This window comes from Nannobrachium achirus (assembly GCF_963921795.1).
Source record: "Nannobrachium achirus genome assembly, chromosome: 13".
In the NCBI taxonomy this organism is placed as follows: Eukaryota; Metazoa; Chordata; class Actinopteri; order Myctophiformes; family Myctophidae; genus Nannobrachium; species Nannobrachium achirus.
Window position 1 is genome coordinate 39419332 of NC_137833.1, and position 18820 is coordinate 39438151.

An 18820-nucleotide genomic window follows, 5' to 3' on the forward strand; every position below is an offset into this window, starting at 1 on the left:
TACAGCTGGGGGGCTTATTACCCCAGGGGGGGCCTATTCCCCCACTCTACCCTACTGTAGCAGGCGAAAGTGATGGAACTACAATGAGATGACTCCGTGTGCAGCAGAAGCACTAAAACAATGTCAAACTAATTCTAGCAGCGGAAAACTTCCCATTTGCTTAAAAAAGCAACATGCAGCGATGGTTTTGCATAAGGAATTATTAATTGTCCGTCATCATCAGCTCATGTCAGAGTCTCAGAGCAAAGGTGAGGTGCTCTTTTTCCCTCTCTCTCTCAGCCTACCGTACATTTCCAGTAGGCTAATTCATTCTTGTGGCTCGCTGGATATTTAATACTCACTATTTGGGGGTTTTAATGTATCTTGTCACGTGTAGGATATTAATCTAGGCTGTGATTCAAACGTCGGCTTTGCGCACCTCGTGATGCGCTGCCGTGCCACTCTTTTTTTCTCTTTTCTCTCTCTCTCTCCCTTTCTCTCATGGGCAAAAGGTAACTCATTTCTTTGCTTGATATTATAAATATCCGTATTTGGGGGGTTTGCTGTTTTTAGTCCCTTGTATTAATCTATATGCGATGGTTATCAAATGTCGGGTGGCTGCTGGCTGCGGCTTGATTGCCACAGTGTCACCGTGACCTGCTGCTGCGCTGACAATCAAATGTGTTATCAAATGTGTTTGATTACCTCTTCTTTGGTTAGTTATTTTAGATAAATGGCAGTTCCAATGTTTTAAAAGACAAGTGATGATGTTTACAATCGGTTCCTGCTGAAGGCAGAAGCAGAAACTGCAGGCACGAAAGTAGCGAGTAGCGAGTAACGCGACCAGGCAGTATTTGTAGTGTTATTATTATTTCGGAGGAGTAGTACCGTTACACTACTCGTTACCGAAAAAAGTAGTATTATTACAGTAACGCGTTACTTTGTAACGCGTTACACCCAACTCTGACCACCAGTGAGGTGCTGCAATAAAAAAATGAGCTACAGTATAGCCTGAGAACCTCTGAGCTATAATCTGTAATTGTTAGGATCGATTTGGGGGTTTGTCTGGTTGCGGAGCACATCTATCAGGCTACTGTCAAGCGTAGCATGCCCAAAGCCAACGAGAGAACAAAATAATTGAATCTTCACTGTCTCCAGGTCCTGGCTAGGTGGAACGTTGGCAGAAGAAAGGCCAGAGTCAGCCATGCTATTCTTGTGAGACTCGTGGATTGCCCGAAACGTGTAACCTGGCACTCTCAGAGCTGCGTCTCCAGTAGTGCTTTGGCTTATATGCTGCATGGAACAATGTGTGCTTGCAAGTGCATACGTCCATGTGTGCAGGGGCGTCACAAGGGGGGGGGGGACTGAGTTACTAGGGCCCAATGTGGAGGGGCCTTAATTATGTTATACTTTAGCTATTGAAAAATAGCACAAGCTCATAGCGTGGCACCGAGTGCCACGCTGCGAGCTTGTAGATCTGCTATTTTTGAAAAGTCGTGAAAATGTGTGCAAATCTTTGGGGCTCCTGAGCACCACTGACATAGAAACATATTTTCACGATTTTTCAAAAATAGCAGATCTACAAGCTCGCAGGGCGCTGTGAGCTTGTATATCTGCTATTTTTCAATAGTTAAAGCACAAAATAATGCGTAATAATGCGTTCCCAGTCTAAATGGGTTACTTAAAACCCCTCCAACTATGGAGAACATTCATGGGGGGCCCGCAGTGAATCCTTGTACCCACTACCCAGGGCCCAGAATTTGGTGCGACACCCCTGCATGTGTGTGTGTGTGCTGTGCGCACATAAATCAACGTGAATCTCCACAGGATAACCCCTGGTTTCACACTGCTCCAGTGTTATTTTCCACTGTGTGAAATGGAGTTGGATGACAGAACAAGGGGAAGCACAGTGGGAGGAAGGGAGGACAAGCGTGTCTTCTGAGCCCACTTCTGCCTCATTGTTTTCATTTATTATTATTTTCCCCTTGCCTGGAATATATACTATGTCATAGACCAGTAACACAGTTTAGTTTGTTTCTATCATCATGTCAATTAAAACAATGGGAGCGACTAAACCTGTTTACCAGATTGGAAAAGCGTGCTCTCCACTGTTTGAATACATCCAGTTAGTTTACCCATTGGTCAATGGTCATTCCTCCTGCTAACACAATGGGGCCTTTTCCACCGGCAAAGAACCGGTTCTGGTTCTTTCTCTCGCCTATGGGATGAACCAGAGGTGAGCTTTCCCACCGAGAACCGGAGTTGGTTCCGAACTGTAAAAGTTGGTTCCGAATGGGAACCACAAAATCCTTGGTTCCTCTGGTTCAATCTGGTGGAAACGCAAGCCGGTTCTCAAGAACGAACCAAGGTTCCAAGAACGTTGAACGGGCACTGGTTCGGGTTCTTTCTCCGGCCTATGGGATGAACCACAGGTGAGCTTTTCCAAGAGAACCGAGTTGGTTTCCGAACCGCAAAAGTTGGTTCGCGGCCAGTTCGGAAGAACGAACCATGGTTCCAAGAAAGTTGCCATCCCATAGGCAGGAGAAAGAACCTGAACCGGTTCTTTGCCGGTGGAAAAGGCCCCAATGAGAGGTGCTCAGTTTCAATAGAGGGAGAGAGGGAGAGAGAGAGGCAGAAAAAGAGAGAGAGAGAGAGAGAGATAACATGGAGCGGAAATGGACTCACTCGTTTTTCCTGAGCAGCAGGGCCAGCTGTTCACCTTCCACATGGAGAAGCAAGTGCAGTGACGTGGGATACCTCTGAAACAAAAGCAGACCATAGGAGCGGTTTAGGGGACGCCCGATGGTCACAACCCCATCCTGCCTGACACACGGGAGGTTTGCCCATAAACTTGTATTAGGGGTCACATTTAATCACAGTCACACACATCACACAAATAGGAAGCTTCACCCTAATCTGACACACACACGTCACGCACGCACGCACGCACGCACGCGCACGCACACGCACACGCACACGCACACGCACACGCACACGCACACACACACACACACACACACACACACACACACACAGTATATAGAACAGGATGTGACTGGGAAGGCACAATGGTGCTGGTGGAACAGGACGAGAGGTTTCAGGTCCTACAGTTCCCAGATCCATGATTGGTACAGCAGCACTCAAGCTAATTTCCTACAGTATTTTCTCATAATCATGCTCTAATGCATTGGTTCTCAAAGTGGGGTCCAGGGACCCCCAGGGGTCCTTGAGGGAGTTCCAGGGGTCCCTAGCTAAATGATAGTTAGGAACCAAATGGACACTTGTATGTAACTCAGAGTGTACAATGTACCCTAACAGGTCCATTTGGTTCCATTTTGTACACTCTCAGAGTTAAATCAACATTGATTTTACAATATAAATTGGGATCCCAGAGATATAAATGCCATTAAATGGGGGTCCGTAGCCTAATGCATGTCAAACTGGGGGTCCTTGAAATTTAAATGGTTGGGAATCACTGCTAGAGCTGTAAAAAATCTTCTCTTATGGGGGTCCCTGCCTGGCATATCTTTTCAAATGGGGGTCCATGGACTAATAAGTGTAAATTTGGGGGTCCTTGACATTTGAGAACCACTGCTCTAATGAAGGCATGACAAGCTACCTTTTTATGTATACTGGACTTTAGGTCTAGCACTCCACTAAGAAACCCCAATGCTCATGCGCAACCCCTTTCTCTTATTTTAAGCTGAAATGTGGTTTGCACCTCACAACATGTGTGGAAGTACAATGTGTCCATTTTGTGTCATCTCTGGCATGCTCTGCCACACAGAGTCGTTCAAGCAAATCACTCCTGAAGATGGTTTTATTCCCTACTTGCAGTGAGGTCTGTCTAGAGACAGCAATGGCAGTCCGTCAATCTGGCCACAACTTTGTTCCTAAACAAGTAATCACGAAAACTACTGGCTGGACTGCCATGTAATTTGCTGAGTATGCAAGATATCCCATAATCTAACAGGCACATAGCAAGATGAATCCTAATGGTTTTAGTGACTCATTGGCCTTTCCTCTAGTCATACATGGGCATATACTGTATGTACAGTATATAAAATGTGAATATACAACATACAGTACCCTGTACGTACACCCTCCCACTTCTGCCACTAATAATAGTTTTATTTGTGGCAGGATGGCAATATCGTTTAGTGCAAACCACTTTGCAATAAGCGAACTCTGGTTGGATATGGAGCACAGCGGCGTAGCCAGGATTTACCAACTGGCTAGGCCTGGCACAATGTGGGTGGGGACAGATGTGAGCTTGTACATCAGCTATTTTAAAATAGCAAGCATTTAAATATTTACAGGGACATAATACAGTAATATGTCATGGAAGTGGACTTCCCAAGCAATATGGAGATGTTTTAATTTGAAAAATCGCTTCATAATTGACTAAACTATGATCAAATCAAACTGTGGTGTCTTTCTTTGCTTCCTAGATAGCCGTGCATCGCCGCTATATGCACCACTCCGCGAATGTTTTATTTATTTTTGGGTGGGCACAAAAACGAAATGGGTGGGCCTAAGCCTACTCTACACCACCCGTGGCTACGCCACTGATGGAGCAGCAATGCATTTAGTTGCTCTTAGACAGTAGTACTGTACATGTGTTCACCAAACCGCTGAAAAGCCAAGGCACCGCTCTCCTAAAAAGCCCAGATGAAAACACCAGACAAGAACATGCAGTGCAGAATGGATGCTCAGTGCCTCGTTGCTTTGCCGTGTTTGCAGCATGCCATTTTTTCATTTGAATCCTGAAAAGTAACAGTTTTGGACATAATATATGAAGAACATTCATGGGGGGCCCGCAGTGAATCCTTTGAGATGGGGGTATATTATACGTTTTCCACCCGACAGAGACGATACGGTACTATACACGCTACCCATCCGAGAGGTTTAATTTTTTCAAATGCACTTTCCAAGAGAAATGAACATTCGCATTGCGGGGTAGCATTTTCAGATATGCATTACATCATGAGGCGTTCTGTTCAGCTAACCCTACAACATGAGCGTGAGTATTTGTCAGACGTCATAACACCGTGAGTGATTTCTGCCTCGGGGCATCGAGTTTTATATTTTATATTTGGACGTGGGAGCGACACGACAACTGTGCATATTTCACTGCTGACTGACACTTATTTTCTGCATTTTCAGCAACTCCTGATTTATGGCCTCAAAGGCCCAGGGGAAATGAATGTGTGCGGTGGTGGATTTCACTCACAGCTCATAACAGAGTCTATCACAGAAAACATGCATGTCGCTGTGTGTCACCATGCACACACACACACACACACACACACACTGTGTGCTGTGAGCATGCACGTACATGCCCACGCACACACACACATTATCTTCTTACTACTAGCGATTAATATATCGTCACTGTCAGGCAGAAACCTCGTATCTCAGAGTTTCAAATTTGTACGTTTTTTTCACCAAGTAAAGCCCTGCTTCATCATACAAGGCCGTCGCACAAAAGTAGTGAAAACAGACGATCTACAAGCACACAAGATCTTGTAGATCTTGTAGATCTGCTGTTTTCACTAGTTTAGTTCATTTTTAAAATGATAAATACAAAACGAACGGTCTTGGACATACAAGGTTTCCACCCGACAACGACGATATATGGATTACCGGTACATTTTCCATTAATTAAATAATTGATCAGCGTGTGTGTACACACACACACACACACACAAAATATATATCGACAAAAAATGAATCTCTCAAGACAGACTCTGATTAGCTATCAAATGAAGAGGAACAAACAGAGAGGACGTTCCCTTTCATTTGACGATGGTTAGCCAGACTGACAAAAACGTAATGCAAAAAGGAATCACAGCACAACACATGGCGATGCGCTGTGAGCTTGTAGATCTGCTATTTTCGTATTTATTTAAAGAAAAAATAATAAATACATATATTTAATAAATAAATAAAGTAAAATAAAAATATTTTATACTCTATTAAATGAACCGATTAGGTTTATTAACTGTTGCATCCCTTCATAACCGTACAAAAAACAAACACCTCATCTTTGAAGTGAGGGGGTGTGTGTGTGTGTCGGGGGGGGGGGGGGGCTGAAATGTTTACACCTTCTGCAACAAACGGTTCCAAATGGGCTGCAGGCCAAGGCACAGTGAGGGGAAAACACTGTGTTTTTTGGGGGGAATCGAGGTAAGAAGAATCCCCTTCTGGAACGGACCGTGTGCCAGAGGCTTATAGTGTCACCAGAAGTCTCTCAGGAGGGGGACAAAAACAAAACAAAAAACATCCTCAGAACGATGCAGGATGCACATGCTGTGTGAGTCACATCCTGGTGGGCAGGCCAAGAGACGGAGAGGAAGGCAGACGGAAAGACAAGCTATGACAGAGGGAGAGGTATACAGAGAAGACAACAACCTGTCAGGCCAACAGGTGTAACGGAGTGGTTGGAGTCAGGGTGGGGGAAAAGTGGGACTGAGTTGGGACCGAGTGCCGCGCTGCGAGCTTGTAGATCTGCTATTTTTGAAAAGTCGTGAAAATGTGTGCAATTCTTTGAATATATGTATGTTTTCTTGTATCAGAGTGGACCTTTACTCGTAACAGAGCATTTGTCGTATTTATACTTTTAACTTAAGTAAAACAAACCAGAGTACTTATTCCACACATGGTGTGTGGACACTAGTTCATGTGAGGTCATTCGTTCAGTGCAGTCTCTAAGTAATGACTCAGCAATACTGTACGACTGCTTGACGACCTTTTATTGGCACAAGAACCAGCCCAATAAATCTTCTAAATGTGGAGGGATAAGTCTTAGTGCACTCTCTGATAAGACAATCACTACTAGCTGCCCCGACAAGGACTTTAATTTGGAAGCGACGTTGCACAGATCATCTGACTGTCAAAAATATATATATACTGTACTGTATATGAAACTGTCAGAATTTGCTGAACATTGTGTGAATTAATACTGTACAGCAGGGGTCTTCAACAGGAGGTCTGCGGGGATACTGGCTGCAGGGGGTCCCCCGAAATTGTTGGAGAAAAAACAAACATTTTATATATATTTTTATATACATTTTATAAAATTAATTTGTCTTTAAATATAAAAAAAACATGATTCTGTCTGATTTCATACATACATATACAATATATGTTGTACCCCGTCCCCCACTCCCACTCTACGAGTTAGGGGGTCCCTGCTCCATCTCCCCATCAGTTTGGGGGTCCCTGGCCTGAAAACGTTGAAGACCCCTGCTGTACACAGTATGTAAATAACTTTGTTTTTATTCGATTTTTTACTACTTAACAATGTAACACATGATCATGACATACAATATTCTTGTATTTAATTGAGAGCAAACCCCGTTCAAGTAATATTTCCCTGTGCAAGGACAATATAGAATCCACACAGGAGCAGTGCAATGGATAAATTAAGGAAACCCAGGGCCGTTTTAACCACTTAAGCCCTCTATACTTAGTAAACTAATACTTAGTTGACCTGGAACGGCCCTGTACTTTGTCTGCACATCTTTCCCGCTACGCCAAATGCCAAAAAATATCTGATCTACAAGCTCACAACGCGTCTCACAATGTTCTCCCAGAGTAGGGATGATAGGGTTCATGTGCTTAAATATTCAAGGAGTGCTCAACACCTACGCATTTCCCTCGTCTGGAATAGTTTCCTTAAGCTACGTTTGTGGGAGGGTGAATTTCAAACATTTTCTTTGTCAGCTATAGTACGCCAGATGAGTTGGGTTCCCCCGCCTGAGGCTGTCTTTAGACCATGGGTACGAGTCAAAATAAAGTAGGTAAGATTATTCCACTCAGCACTTAAAAAACCCTATGGATATTGTAAAAAGATTTCCAATTTAATCCATTTTGTTACATACAGAATAATATCAACTGTAGGCTACACATTCAATTCATGCAGGTGCGGTGATATATTGAGTATATGCCTTGTCCTGCGGTGTTTGCAGGTGTAGAATACCTCCCCTTTGATAATTTGTCTGTGCCAACTAATTTATCTTTCCGACAGACTTTACAAGCATACTCTGCACACAATGTACTGTACCTTAAATTACTAGCAGACTTGGTAAAAGCACACATCCCCATGGAAGGACATGACAGAGTCAGTGGTTCATTAGTGTGAGAGAAGGCTGCTCCCTACATCTAAATTCAAATCAGCATGCTTGTTTCATGGGCTGCTGACTTGCAGCGCTGGTTGCAGGACTAGCAAGTTTAAGCAATAATTTCACAGGATGTTGCACACCTTGGGGGGGCTTGCTCATACTAACCAAACAAAGAGGGCCTAATCAAAACAAATGAGAGCCAGCTAGAAAGTAGAGAAACTGCAAGCGGGGAGCGAGCACAGAAGAAATGGAGCAAAGGATGGGAATTAATGCGGAGGGAAAATCGAGGAAGCAAGAAAGAAGGCAACAATGGAGGTAAACGAAGGGGGGGGGGATACAGTAAAGGCGAGCAGACAGGCAAACGTATCCGCCTTGCTGATCTTTCTGAAGTATATTAGTAGGGCTGTCACAATTATGACATTTTACAAGACGATTAATTGTCACTCAAATAATTGCGATTAACGATTTATTTGTGTTTTTGTCGTTGACAATTACATTTCTGCTTTTAGGCTTTGAAGTTGCACATGGCAATCACGACACACAACTTAAAGCTATACTGTGTAAGTTGCTCACCTAGTGGTCATAGCAAACCGCGGTCGCGTCCGAGTCTTTCGGCCGTTTTTCGGCGCGGACCGGGCCTCACATCCCCGCGTCTGCCTCCACCTCGCCGAGATCTATCTTTAGAGGGGTCCCTGGTTCCTGTGCGTTCAGGCATTCCGGAGAAACGGACTCCTTCACCCTGCCTGGTAGGCGAGGTTACCTTTACCCGAGTATAGAGACACACGGGCGACTACAAATATGGCCGCCATAGCGACCCCACTTCAAGATGCGCTGTGATTGGCCGGCAGTGTATAACCCTCGCTGTGATTGGCCGGTAGTGTATGATGACGTAATTTTTCCGCGAAAACCAGGGCCCGGTCAGGATCATAGAAAACATATAAAGAGAAGGCTTTAGAAACTGAAAATAACGGAGTGGGTGTTCTAAAACTTTAGCGATTTAACAGTTAGGACAATTTTAAGATTTGTTTTATAAAAAAAGTTACATGGTATAACTTTAAATACACAAAGAAATTACTGACATATTTGACAATTTTATACTTAAAAAAAAACATTGATGCGACGCGTTGTGAGCTTGTAGATCGGCTATTTCCACTACTGTTTGAAAGTGTTTGTAACCATATAACATTTCTCAACATGGAAACAATTATGACGATTATGCAAAATAATCGCGATTACCTCAAACAATTGCGATTAGACGATTATGTAATAATTGTGACAGCCCTATATATTAGCAACCTTTGCATTAAACCAGCATTGCAAAGTGGCCTTGTGCTACATATTTACCCCGGCTCCAAGCTGGCTGATAGGTCTGCGCTCCTTGCCCTCCAGCAGCAGTGGTACCATAGTCCCGTTACGTTCCGGTTTTGTTGTGGTTCTCCATCCAGTCGAGTCCAGACCACTCCCTGTGAAACAGATGAACAGAACCAGAACGACAAGACACGGTGAATGATTACTGATGATTGGTTCGAAGTAGGGGTGGGCGATATGGAAAAATACAATATCACAATATTTTCCCAAACTGTATCACGAATCACGATACACGCTTTTATCACGATTCTTTTTTCATGTTGGCTTTTATGGTTATCTTTCAAGTTACTTGACAAAAACTAGACTCTCTGGGTTCCTTTTGGGAGGTCTAAATTGAACTTTACAAGTATGTAACTCTGACAGTATACAAATGAAACCAAAAGGACCCTTACGGGTCCATTTGGTTTCATTTGTATACTGTCAGAGTTAAGTGGAGACCTTGACATTTTAAAGTTTGAGAACTACTGATTTAGACCAAAATGCAGGCTTAAATTGAATTCTGCAATGAATCTCTGTATTAACGATTAAACAGGATTTTTTAATTTCAATTGTATCACGATATATACGATACCTCTGAAAAGGCATATCATGGAGACATTGTATCGTCTCAACAATAATTATCACCATATCGCCCACCCCTAGTTCGAGGGTAGCCAGGCAGGCAAACACAGGGGTCAGAAATATGAGTCAACAATAGTGCTCTGCACATCAATGTCTCAATAAATCAAAAAAGAACACAGCAGTAATGATGCAGGCAATAAAGGCCCACTACAAAGGCTTGCCAGCTACGGATGTAATTCACTGCACTGTCCTGCTGCAACGGTGCCAAGGCTCACAGTAGGGATGGGACGATATTAAAGCGATATCATTTATCGTGATAAAAAACACTCACGATAATCGTATCATGGAGATTTAATTTATCATGATATCGTCCTCCGTCATGCACTGGAATCAGTTCACCTTTTATTTGCCGAGCTGCATATCCGGTACCATTTAAACCCTCTACTGGTAAAAGGTACTTATAATATACCTACTTGATACAGTCTTTTTCTCACTCTCTATCAAATGTCTTTGCCAAAAAATAGCCGATCTACAAGCTCACAACGCGTCGCAACGCGTCGCGTTGTGAGCTAGTAGATCTGCTATTTTTTGGCAAATCATTTTCCACCCCAGGATAATGGATTTAGATTATCGCGATAATATCGTAAATCGCGATTTCTTTTGTCACAATAATCGTGATATGACATTTTCATATCGTCCCATCCCTAGTGAGGAGCAGCAGTCTCCCCCAAAGGACTTCTGTAATATGGCCAGAGACACAGGAATGGAGCATCAATAATAGATACTCTCACACAAGGAGGAATATGAGGAACTCAGCTTTTACAATATCTCTAAAAAGGACCACTGCCAAGGAAATTGCAACCCGCCCCCTTTCTCTTTTTTCCTGAGACTCCGACAGAAATAAAAAGTGATCTTTCCCCCCCACCCCTCCGTGACTTTCCTCAGATCCACCCCTTTTGACTTTCTCCTAAACTTCCCCCCCGAACGACTGCACGCAGTGATTAGTCGCTCAGAGTAAAAGTGAATTTAGCTTGACAGAATCCAATTATGCTAATTCCCAAGAAGTTGAAAAGGCCATCTGTTTGAAACCACGTGCTATATAGGACTTCATATATACTGCATACTGTATATGTATAGCTTGCCAATATCTGCGAGAAGATAGCACACGATACGCCATATCAGCAGCTTCAAGCAGAGCGTGGGAATAATAATCAAACTCCCCTCTCTCTCCCCAGCGTCTCTCTCTCTCCCCCTCTGTCCTCCCCTGTCTTCTCCCACAGACCACTGTGGCTGGCCCCGGCTCTCTCCCATGAGGCGCTGCGCCTTGCCTTGATGATAAGAGGGAGGGAGGCCTGGGGGTGATGGTGGGGGTCCTGTATATCCCAGGACAGAGCTCTGGGAGAAGAGATGGGGTAGAATAGCTGTGAAGCTGGGGATGAATGGACAGTGGAGGACGTGGAGAAACTCACTGATGTCCTCCCCAGTGGTGTAAAGCAGGGGTCTTCAACAGGGGGTCCGGGACCCCAAGGGGGGTCCTCAGAGTTACTACAGGGGGTCCTCCAAATCTTTGTGTGATAGACACTTTTTTTCTCCTTTTTTATATTAAACACTAGCGTCCATTCTTAGAATAATTTAGCCAGAAATAGCAGATCTACAAGCTCACTGTGAGCTTGTAGATCGTTTATTTTTGGCAAAGAGCTTTGGTGTAGAGGGGAAAAAAGCAGACTAAGTACAGAGTGAAAGGTCAAGTTTTTCTAAGTATTGACAGCTCAAGTGGTTAAATATGTGAAAACACAAATTGACATGAATCCAAAATACACTGATGATTGTGCTGTCAAACAATGAAACTATATGGAATCTATGAACAGGTTGTAGGGGTCCCTCCCTGCTTCATCTCTCTCTCAACTAAGGGGTCCTTGGCCTGAAAACGTTGAAGACCCCTGGAGTAACTAAGTTAGTTAATTTACTGAAGTACTGTGCTTACAATTTTGAGGTACTTTTACTTTACTTTTCAATTTGCAATACTTTTACTTCGACTCCACTACATCTCAGAGACAAATATTGTACTTTTACTCCACAAAAGTTATTTTGTAGATTTTGCTTATTATTACAAAACATACATTAACGACCATCTGGGAAATTGCAAGTGTGGTTGCCTATATATTGAACTTAGTTTTTGTTCATTTTCAGTGTGTGTAAAGCTTTCTATAATGGACTTGTCCTCATTTTTTCTTTCCTCCCAGCTGGAAGATTATTCTTTTTCAGATGCTCTGTCTTGTAGGCTGATGCTTACAGCACATTAGCCTAAGGTCAAACAATGGTGTCAAGTGCCAAAAATAGCATATCTACATGTGCACAATAGGGATGGGACGATAAATGATATTATCGTTTATCGTGATGAAAAACACTCACGATAATCATGGAGATTTAATTTATTGTGATATCGTCCTCCGTCATGCACTGGGATAAATTCACCTTTTATTTGCAGAGCTGCATATCTGATACCACTTAAACCCTCTATTGGTAAAAGGTATTAATATAGATACTTGATACAGTCCTTTTTTCACTGTCTATCAAATGTCTTAGCCTATGTACAAGCTCACAACGCGTCGATCTGCTTGTAGATCTGCCATTTTTTGGCAAATGTTCTGCCACCAGGATAATGGATTTTGATTATCGTGATAATATCGTAAATCGCGATTTCTTTTGTCACAATAATCGTGATATGAAATTGTCATATCGTCCCATCCCTAGTGCACAACGGGTTGACGAGATGTGAACTTTTTTTTCTTTTCTTTGCCGTGTGATACCATCGTACAACCAAGTACAAATCAGGCTTAAAGGTCCAATGCCATTGTCCTCGAAAATGGGACCGAAGGACAATGACTCCGAACGCCTTTCCCTTAACTTCAAACAGTCAGTCAGATGGGACATGTTCTGCGGTCGCTTAGCCAGGCCCAGATCCCCGTTTAACCACTGTGGGTAACAGGCATGAAACGGGACCTCCTGGCTTTTTATGGGGCATTTCAGCGCGTGCCGACAGTAGTTTGTTGGTTTTAGTGGCGCGTGAAAATCACTTCGGATGGAAGACGCAGCGTGATGAAGGCCACAGAGTGCAGCAAGCTAAAGAATCATTTAAAAGGCGCCATAAAAGGATTGTCAGGCAGACGTCTTGTTAATAAAATGCCTTCAACACCTCCACTGTCTCACTTGCAATTTATTTAGACTCTCTCAGACGGTGAGTGAGCTTGTGTTAATTAAACGCAAAGAGGAGACTGATAGCACTAATGTGTGTGTGTGTGTGTGTGTGTGTGTGTGTGTGTGTGTGTGTGTGTGTGTGTGTGTGTGTGTGTGTGTGTGTGTGCGTGCATCCGTGAATGTGTCCTTGTACATATGGGATCCAAGTTGAAAGCAGGGTGATAATTAAAGTGTGTGTATGCATCTGATGTCTATCATTTCTCCCCTAAAGAACATTTTCTTGGAAGAGACTTTTGACTTTCATGATCATTCTCATGGGCTTGATCCTCCCTGGGAACCTTTGGGATTTAAAATAAGTCTGGCCTATTCCCAGATGTTTTCTGGGGAGTATCTTGATTAGTGCACCAACCACACACAGTCATATTCCCATATTCAACATCGGGGGAAAATCAGCTTCAGGCTGGCTGCACTTCTAAAAGAAAATATAGAAACGAGTCTAGCCTACTTGGCAGCCAGATGCACTTTCGTTGTATGACCTAGCAGACTATCACTTTTAACAACTTAAGCTCTATATAGAGGGTATGCGCGTGCATAAAGTGAATGGCAAATCGGGTGGCAAATCCAGTGGCAAAGAGAGTTTAACGTTGTTTAATGCAATCAGATAGGACTTTTCTGTTTGGATGTATGGGCTGTCAAGGCCAGAAAGTTTTTTTTTTTTGCCACTCAGTAGGCGTTCCCGCATAACTTCTGGGTATGATGATGATGATGATGTCACGCGCATACCCTCTAAACGTTGTTGGGTGACAAATACTGTAGCAAAAGTAGCTGATCTACAAGCTCACAATATGACATTTGAGCAATTCTTGTTACTGCGGATAAAGCCATAAAGCCAGCAGAGATTTGATCTAACAAGGAGAACTGTGATCTCAGCGCAGCTCCAAGCTTCAGCTGTTTGATGGTCCGTCTCAAGGCCGGCTCTGCTCAGCAGGGGGAGTGACATGGCTGACGAATTGCTAATGAACAGACTAAGCCGCAATGTCTTCGTTGTTTTATACAGCGGGGCGCTGCAAGTGCAGTATGCTTAACACCACCACCCCTCTCCTCATTACTGACTCTAAAAGTGATGAAGTAAACAAACAAATAAATAAATAAATAGTGCTGCATTATTTTTGCCTGTTGTCCCCAATATTAAACAGAGAATACATTATCTTTCATTCACACCTGATAAATGCCCGCTCAGCGATGTTCCCATACAGGCTGTCTCTTGACAAGAACAGCACTATTACAGCAGAGGCAGGGGGGGCGTAAGGGCCAGGGCAGAAGGGACAAGTGAGGGACGAAGGACATTAAGGGGAAAGTATTTAGTGGCAGAGAGAAAGCAGAGAGAGAGAGAGGGGCAGACAGAGAGACAGAGAGAGAGATGACACTGCCTATTGTGAAAGTTATAGTTTTGTGGTCAACACAAATTAAGGTTTCTAAAACGGCTAGTTCCATTCCTTGATTCTGATTGGCTGGTTGCCATGGAATACCTGAGACTGTAACCCATACCTTGAATCAGTTTATATCAAAGCCAGGTGCGTTATTTCTTTCCACTGTGCCGTGAGGCTGAACTAAAGAAGCGAGCGTTTGATTTCCTCTCAAATCCTGCCGTGCGGGTGCTCCGCCCGCATGCATAGGACAGTGACTGAATGGCTCCGGGCGGGGCTTGTAAAGGCAACAAGTGCCCTCTATTCTCCAGGCACCACTCGGCTGTTTAGCTTAGGTTGCTATGCTAGCGTTTTGATGTGATGTTCACCCACATAGCAGCTAAATCTGGATGAAAATAAACATGTCTATGGATTGAATATGGTTCTTAACTTCTTAACATGAGACTGATCTAACATAAGTGTTGTTTCCCTATTTTTTTTGGCAAAAAGAATGACGTGACTTTGTAAACACTGGCTTCCGTAAGTCCCTTTCCTGTATGTGGCTGGTAAACGCAAGGAAATGTCTCTTCCTGGTGGCGGAGAAGTGTACTTCTTTCTTTAAATGATGCAATGCTATGATGTTCATGTTGCAATATTGTGACCGTTTTAGAAAAGCAATAAGCCACGCGAGGCTTGTGGTTACCGGGGGAGTATACACCGGCTGAGAGGGTCGGAAACACTCGGCTGCGCCTCGTGTTTCCCAACGCCTCTCAGCCGGTGTATACTCCCCCGGTAACCACTCGCCTCTTGTGGCTTATTGCTTTAATAAGGTCCTTGAGGGTCCGGTCCATGTTGCTTGTTTAACACAGTCATCCAATTACATTTGCAAATATATAACATAATACAGTGCAACACAGTAATGTACCTATTTCCTAAAGGAAATGAGGGCAGATGGGGTGGTAATGGTAGTGCATAACTTGATCTGTGCTCTTACGGTATTCTTTCTGAACTGTTAAAAGCACTTTTCGGAAATAGCCAATCTTCAAGCACACAGACACAAATCGTAACTAAATGGTAAATGGTGCATTTATCCTTTAGCCTCTTATCCCTAACCGGTTTACAATGTGCATTATATTCACACACACATTCACCAACCATGCAAGGCACCAACCTACTCATCGGGAGCAGGTTGTGTTAGTGTGTACATCACAATGTAGCACCAGGGTTAAATCTGACAGCATGCTTCGTAATAGCTCTACAGCATTGTAGGGGATGAAAGATGAGCCTGTGATGCTTTCAACTTTCATGTTCAAAGTGAAACAAAGGGAATGCAGCTCAGCTAAGAACATAGAAATAACCTACATTAAATGTAGAATATAGTATATAATATTATACAACACTAGTAATCCGCCTCAGGACGACATGCGACCTTGCCCTAAAGGGCGAGGTAAATTCTTGGCCATCTGGCCAGTGATGTATATTGGACCAGTTACCCATATATGGAGACCCCTGGTACCCTATGGAGATCCATGTACTGTATTTGGTACATCCCTTTTATGCCCATACATGGACATGGTTCAAGTAGTTATAATAATCATGTGGGCCTAATTGAGACATCTATTTTTGGTCCACATTCACAACAACATTTCTGTTTGAAATGAACATGGCCCTTTTTCACCATAAACATACACTATGAGTCATTCTAGACACAGAGAGAATTGTGCAGCCATGGTTCTTGCAACTGAGAAACATAAAACAAATATATAAAATACATTTTCTCTCATAATATTTAGACAATGATTTGTCATGCCTCTTTATATCAATTCCCCCCTGCAAGCCGTACTATAGGCTCAGCTGGATAAAGCACTTACAAAAGACACATTCAGTTAGTTTAAGAACCGTTGTTAACTTGACAAACAACAGAACATTTCTTTGTATGCTTGTTTGTTTTCAGAGCATTGCTTCTGGTCGGGAACCAAAAATGGGATCATGAGAGATATTATTACAAAGCTTCAGAGAATACATGAATGCTAGAATCCCTGTTCTGGGCATGTCTCTCTTTTAAGAAAAGGGAAAATACATAATAGGCGAATATTCCACCAAAATTGCTGATCTACAAGCTGGCAATGCATCGCAACACAACACGTTGTCAGATTGTAGATCAGCCATTTTCGGCAAAGAGTTTTGGGGTAGACAGAAAAAAGGAGGAGGAACAATTAAAGAGCCCTGGGGGACCCTGGTCAACAAAGTACAGAAGGGTTTAACTGAATTGTGTAAAACATTGCTCAGTGAAACATTTGGTCCCAATTGTGAAACCTGTTGAGAACCACTTGCCAAGTGGGCAGGAAGAGTGGAAGTGATTTGAGGGGGGAAGGAGTTGAAAAGCCGGGCATAAACAATGGTGTTGCGGGTAGGAAGAAGGATGGTCTCAAGTTCATGATTCAGTGAGTCTACGTGGCCTTGGTGATTGCAGAACTGCTGCTTCAGACCAGAAAACTGCTGCTTCCCTCCACAAGATATTTGAGGATTAAATATGGTAAGATGTTTTCCTCTTTTAGGTCAAAGTGGAAGAAAGGAATGTTACAAACACCTTAGCAAGCTGGTGCCCACCCAGTGCCCTGTACGCGTGATTACGGATCCAACTGGGAAAGATGGATGGAAACGGCATAGAGCGCTCGTTTTCACAGTTATTGTCCACGACATTGCAAGCGGCGCGAAGGCCAGCGGACCTTGGATGACTGTGTTAAACAAGCAACATGGACCGGACCCTCAAGGACCTTATTAAAGCAATAAGGGCCGCGCGGCCGGCGGAGCGCCGCGCGAGTTACGAAGCCGTGGTGAATGCAATCGTTATATTTATGCCCAGGCCGTAAGGCCTGGGCAAGCGCACGATAAACGCCATGATAATTGGGTTTTGGTGCACCTCGCGCGGTCCAAGTGACTACAACGGAGCGCTCCCTACGTCCGGTTCAGCCAATCACAAGCTTCAAAAATGAGTCCGGGGCGTGGTTATCCATCTTTCCCAGTTGGACCTGTAATCACGCGCCCTGTACACATCCAAATACAGATTCCTTGCAAAAACATCACCGACCTAAATATGGCAATGTATGCAACCCCTACATTGTGCCATTAAAAACAGAATGGAGAACAAGGAGCCTTTAAAGTGATACAGCTCATAACAACGAACTAACCTGTTTTATAGATGGTCTCTATCTTTTTTTTTTTTTTTTTTTTTTTTTTCATATTTGGGTACAGTGTTTCCATCTTAGTTTCACTATGGCCCAGATTCTACATTTAACAATTTGTCCTGGTAAGCTCCCCCTTGGATATATCCTCATTACGAACAGGACCCTATCTATATTCAACAGTAGAGGCAATGTTCCTCGACTAATGAAACATAAACACAAGATGTATTGTCTGAATAAGCAGTTTCAGATAGCCTGAAGTACTTAAGTTAAGCTTTAGTGAGTTAGATATGGATAGAGTGATGTTTAGAGTTAGAAGCAATATACAGTAAATTAGAAGTCTTTATGCATTGATAAAAAAACAAATAGTGTCACCAAGAAGAATGAATATAAAATGTGCTCTTCCTCTTAACTGTATCACCTCATCTTGAGCAGTATTCTGAATAATAGCTTTTGTTTTGTAGACTTAAATTGATCCACAACAATAAGATGATAGTGGATTCGGCAAGTTATAATAAATTCCCCTACTAGAGAGGATAGGGAATGAGATAATACCACTTTAAACACTTTAACCGTCAAATGGGAGTTGCAACTGTTGTTAGACTGCTTTTATCCCCCATCTACACTCTTCGCCCCAAAAATTGCCGATCTACATGCGACGCGACGCAACGTAACACGTTGCGAAGCATTGTGAGCTGCTAGATTTTGGCTAATGTTCTCCCCCCAGTATAGGGGTGCTGGGGTTCAAGTGGTTAACATAAAAACATCTGAGACTTCTGCCTCAGCCTGTGTGTCCTAACATCTGTCCTCTCCCGCCGACCTCCCTTGACCTCCTATAGGTAATGACACTAGTTGCTTTTCTTTGCTAATTGGAAACAGTTGTTCAAGGTAGTATATACGTGTATATAGGCACGTATACCACCATAACCATATTGAATACTCGATTCTGGTTAAAAATTGATGTATATTTCAGATATACAAAGATATGTCAAAGAGC

General features: G+C 43.1%; 1 protein-coding gene across 1 annotated transcript in view; it reads right to left on the reverse strand.

Annotated features, from left to right (window-relative positions):
- Positions 1-18820, reverse strand: part of adam12b (ADAM metallopeptidase domain 12b) — a gene marked incomplete at both ends in the record, with an annotated part of 157014 nt that overhangs the window by 128087 nt on the left and 10107 nt on the right. Inside the window, 3 exons of the mRNA XM_080740712.1 lie at positions 2665-2738; positions 9450-9568; positions 11317-11463. Coding sequence (XP_080596838.1) covers positions 2665-2738; positions 9450-9568; positions 11317-11463 — 340 coding nt within the window. The remainder of the gene's footprint in view (positions 1-2664; positions 2739-9449; positions 9569-11316; positions 11464-18820) is intronic.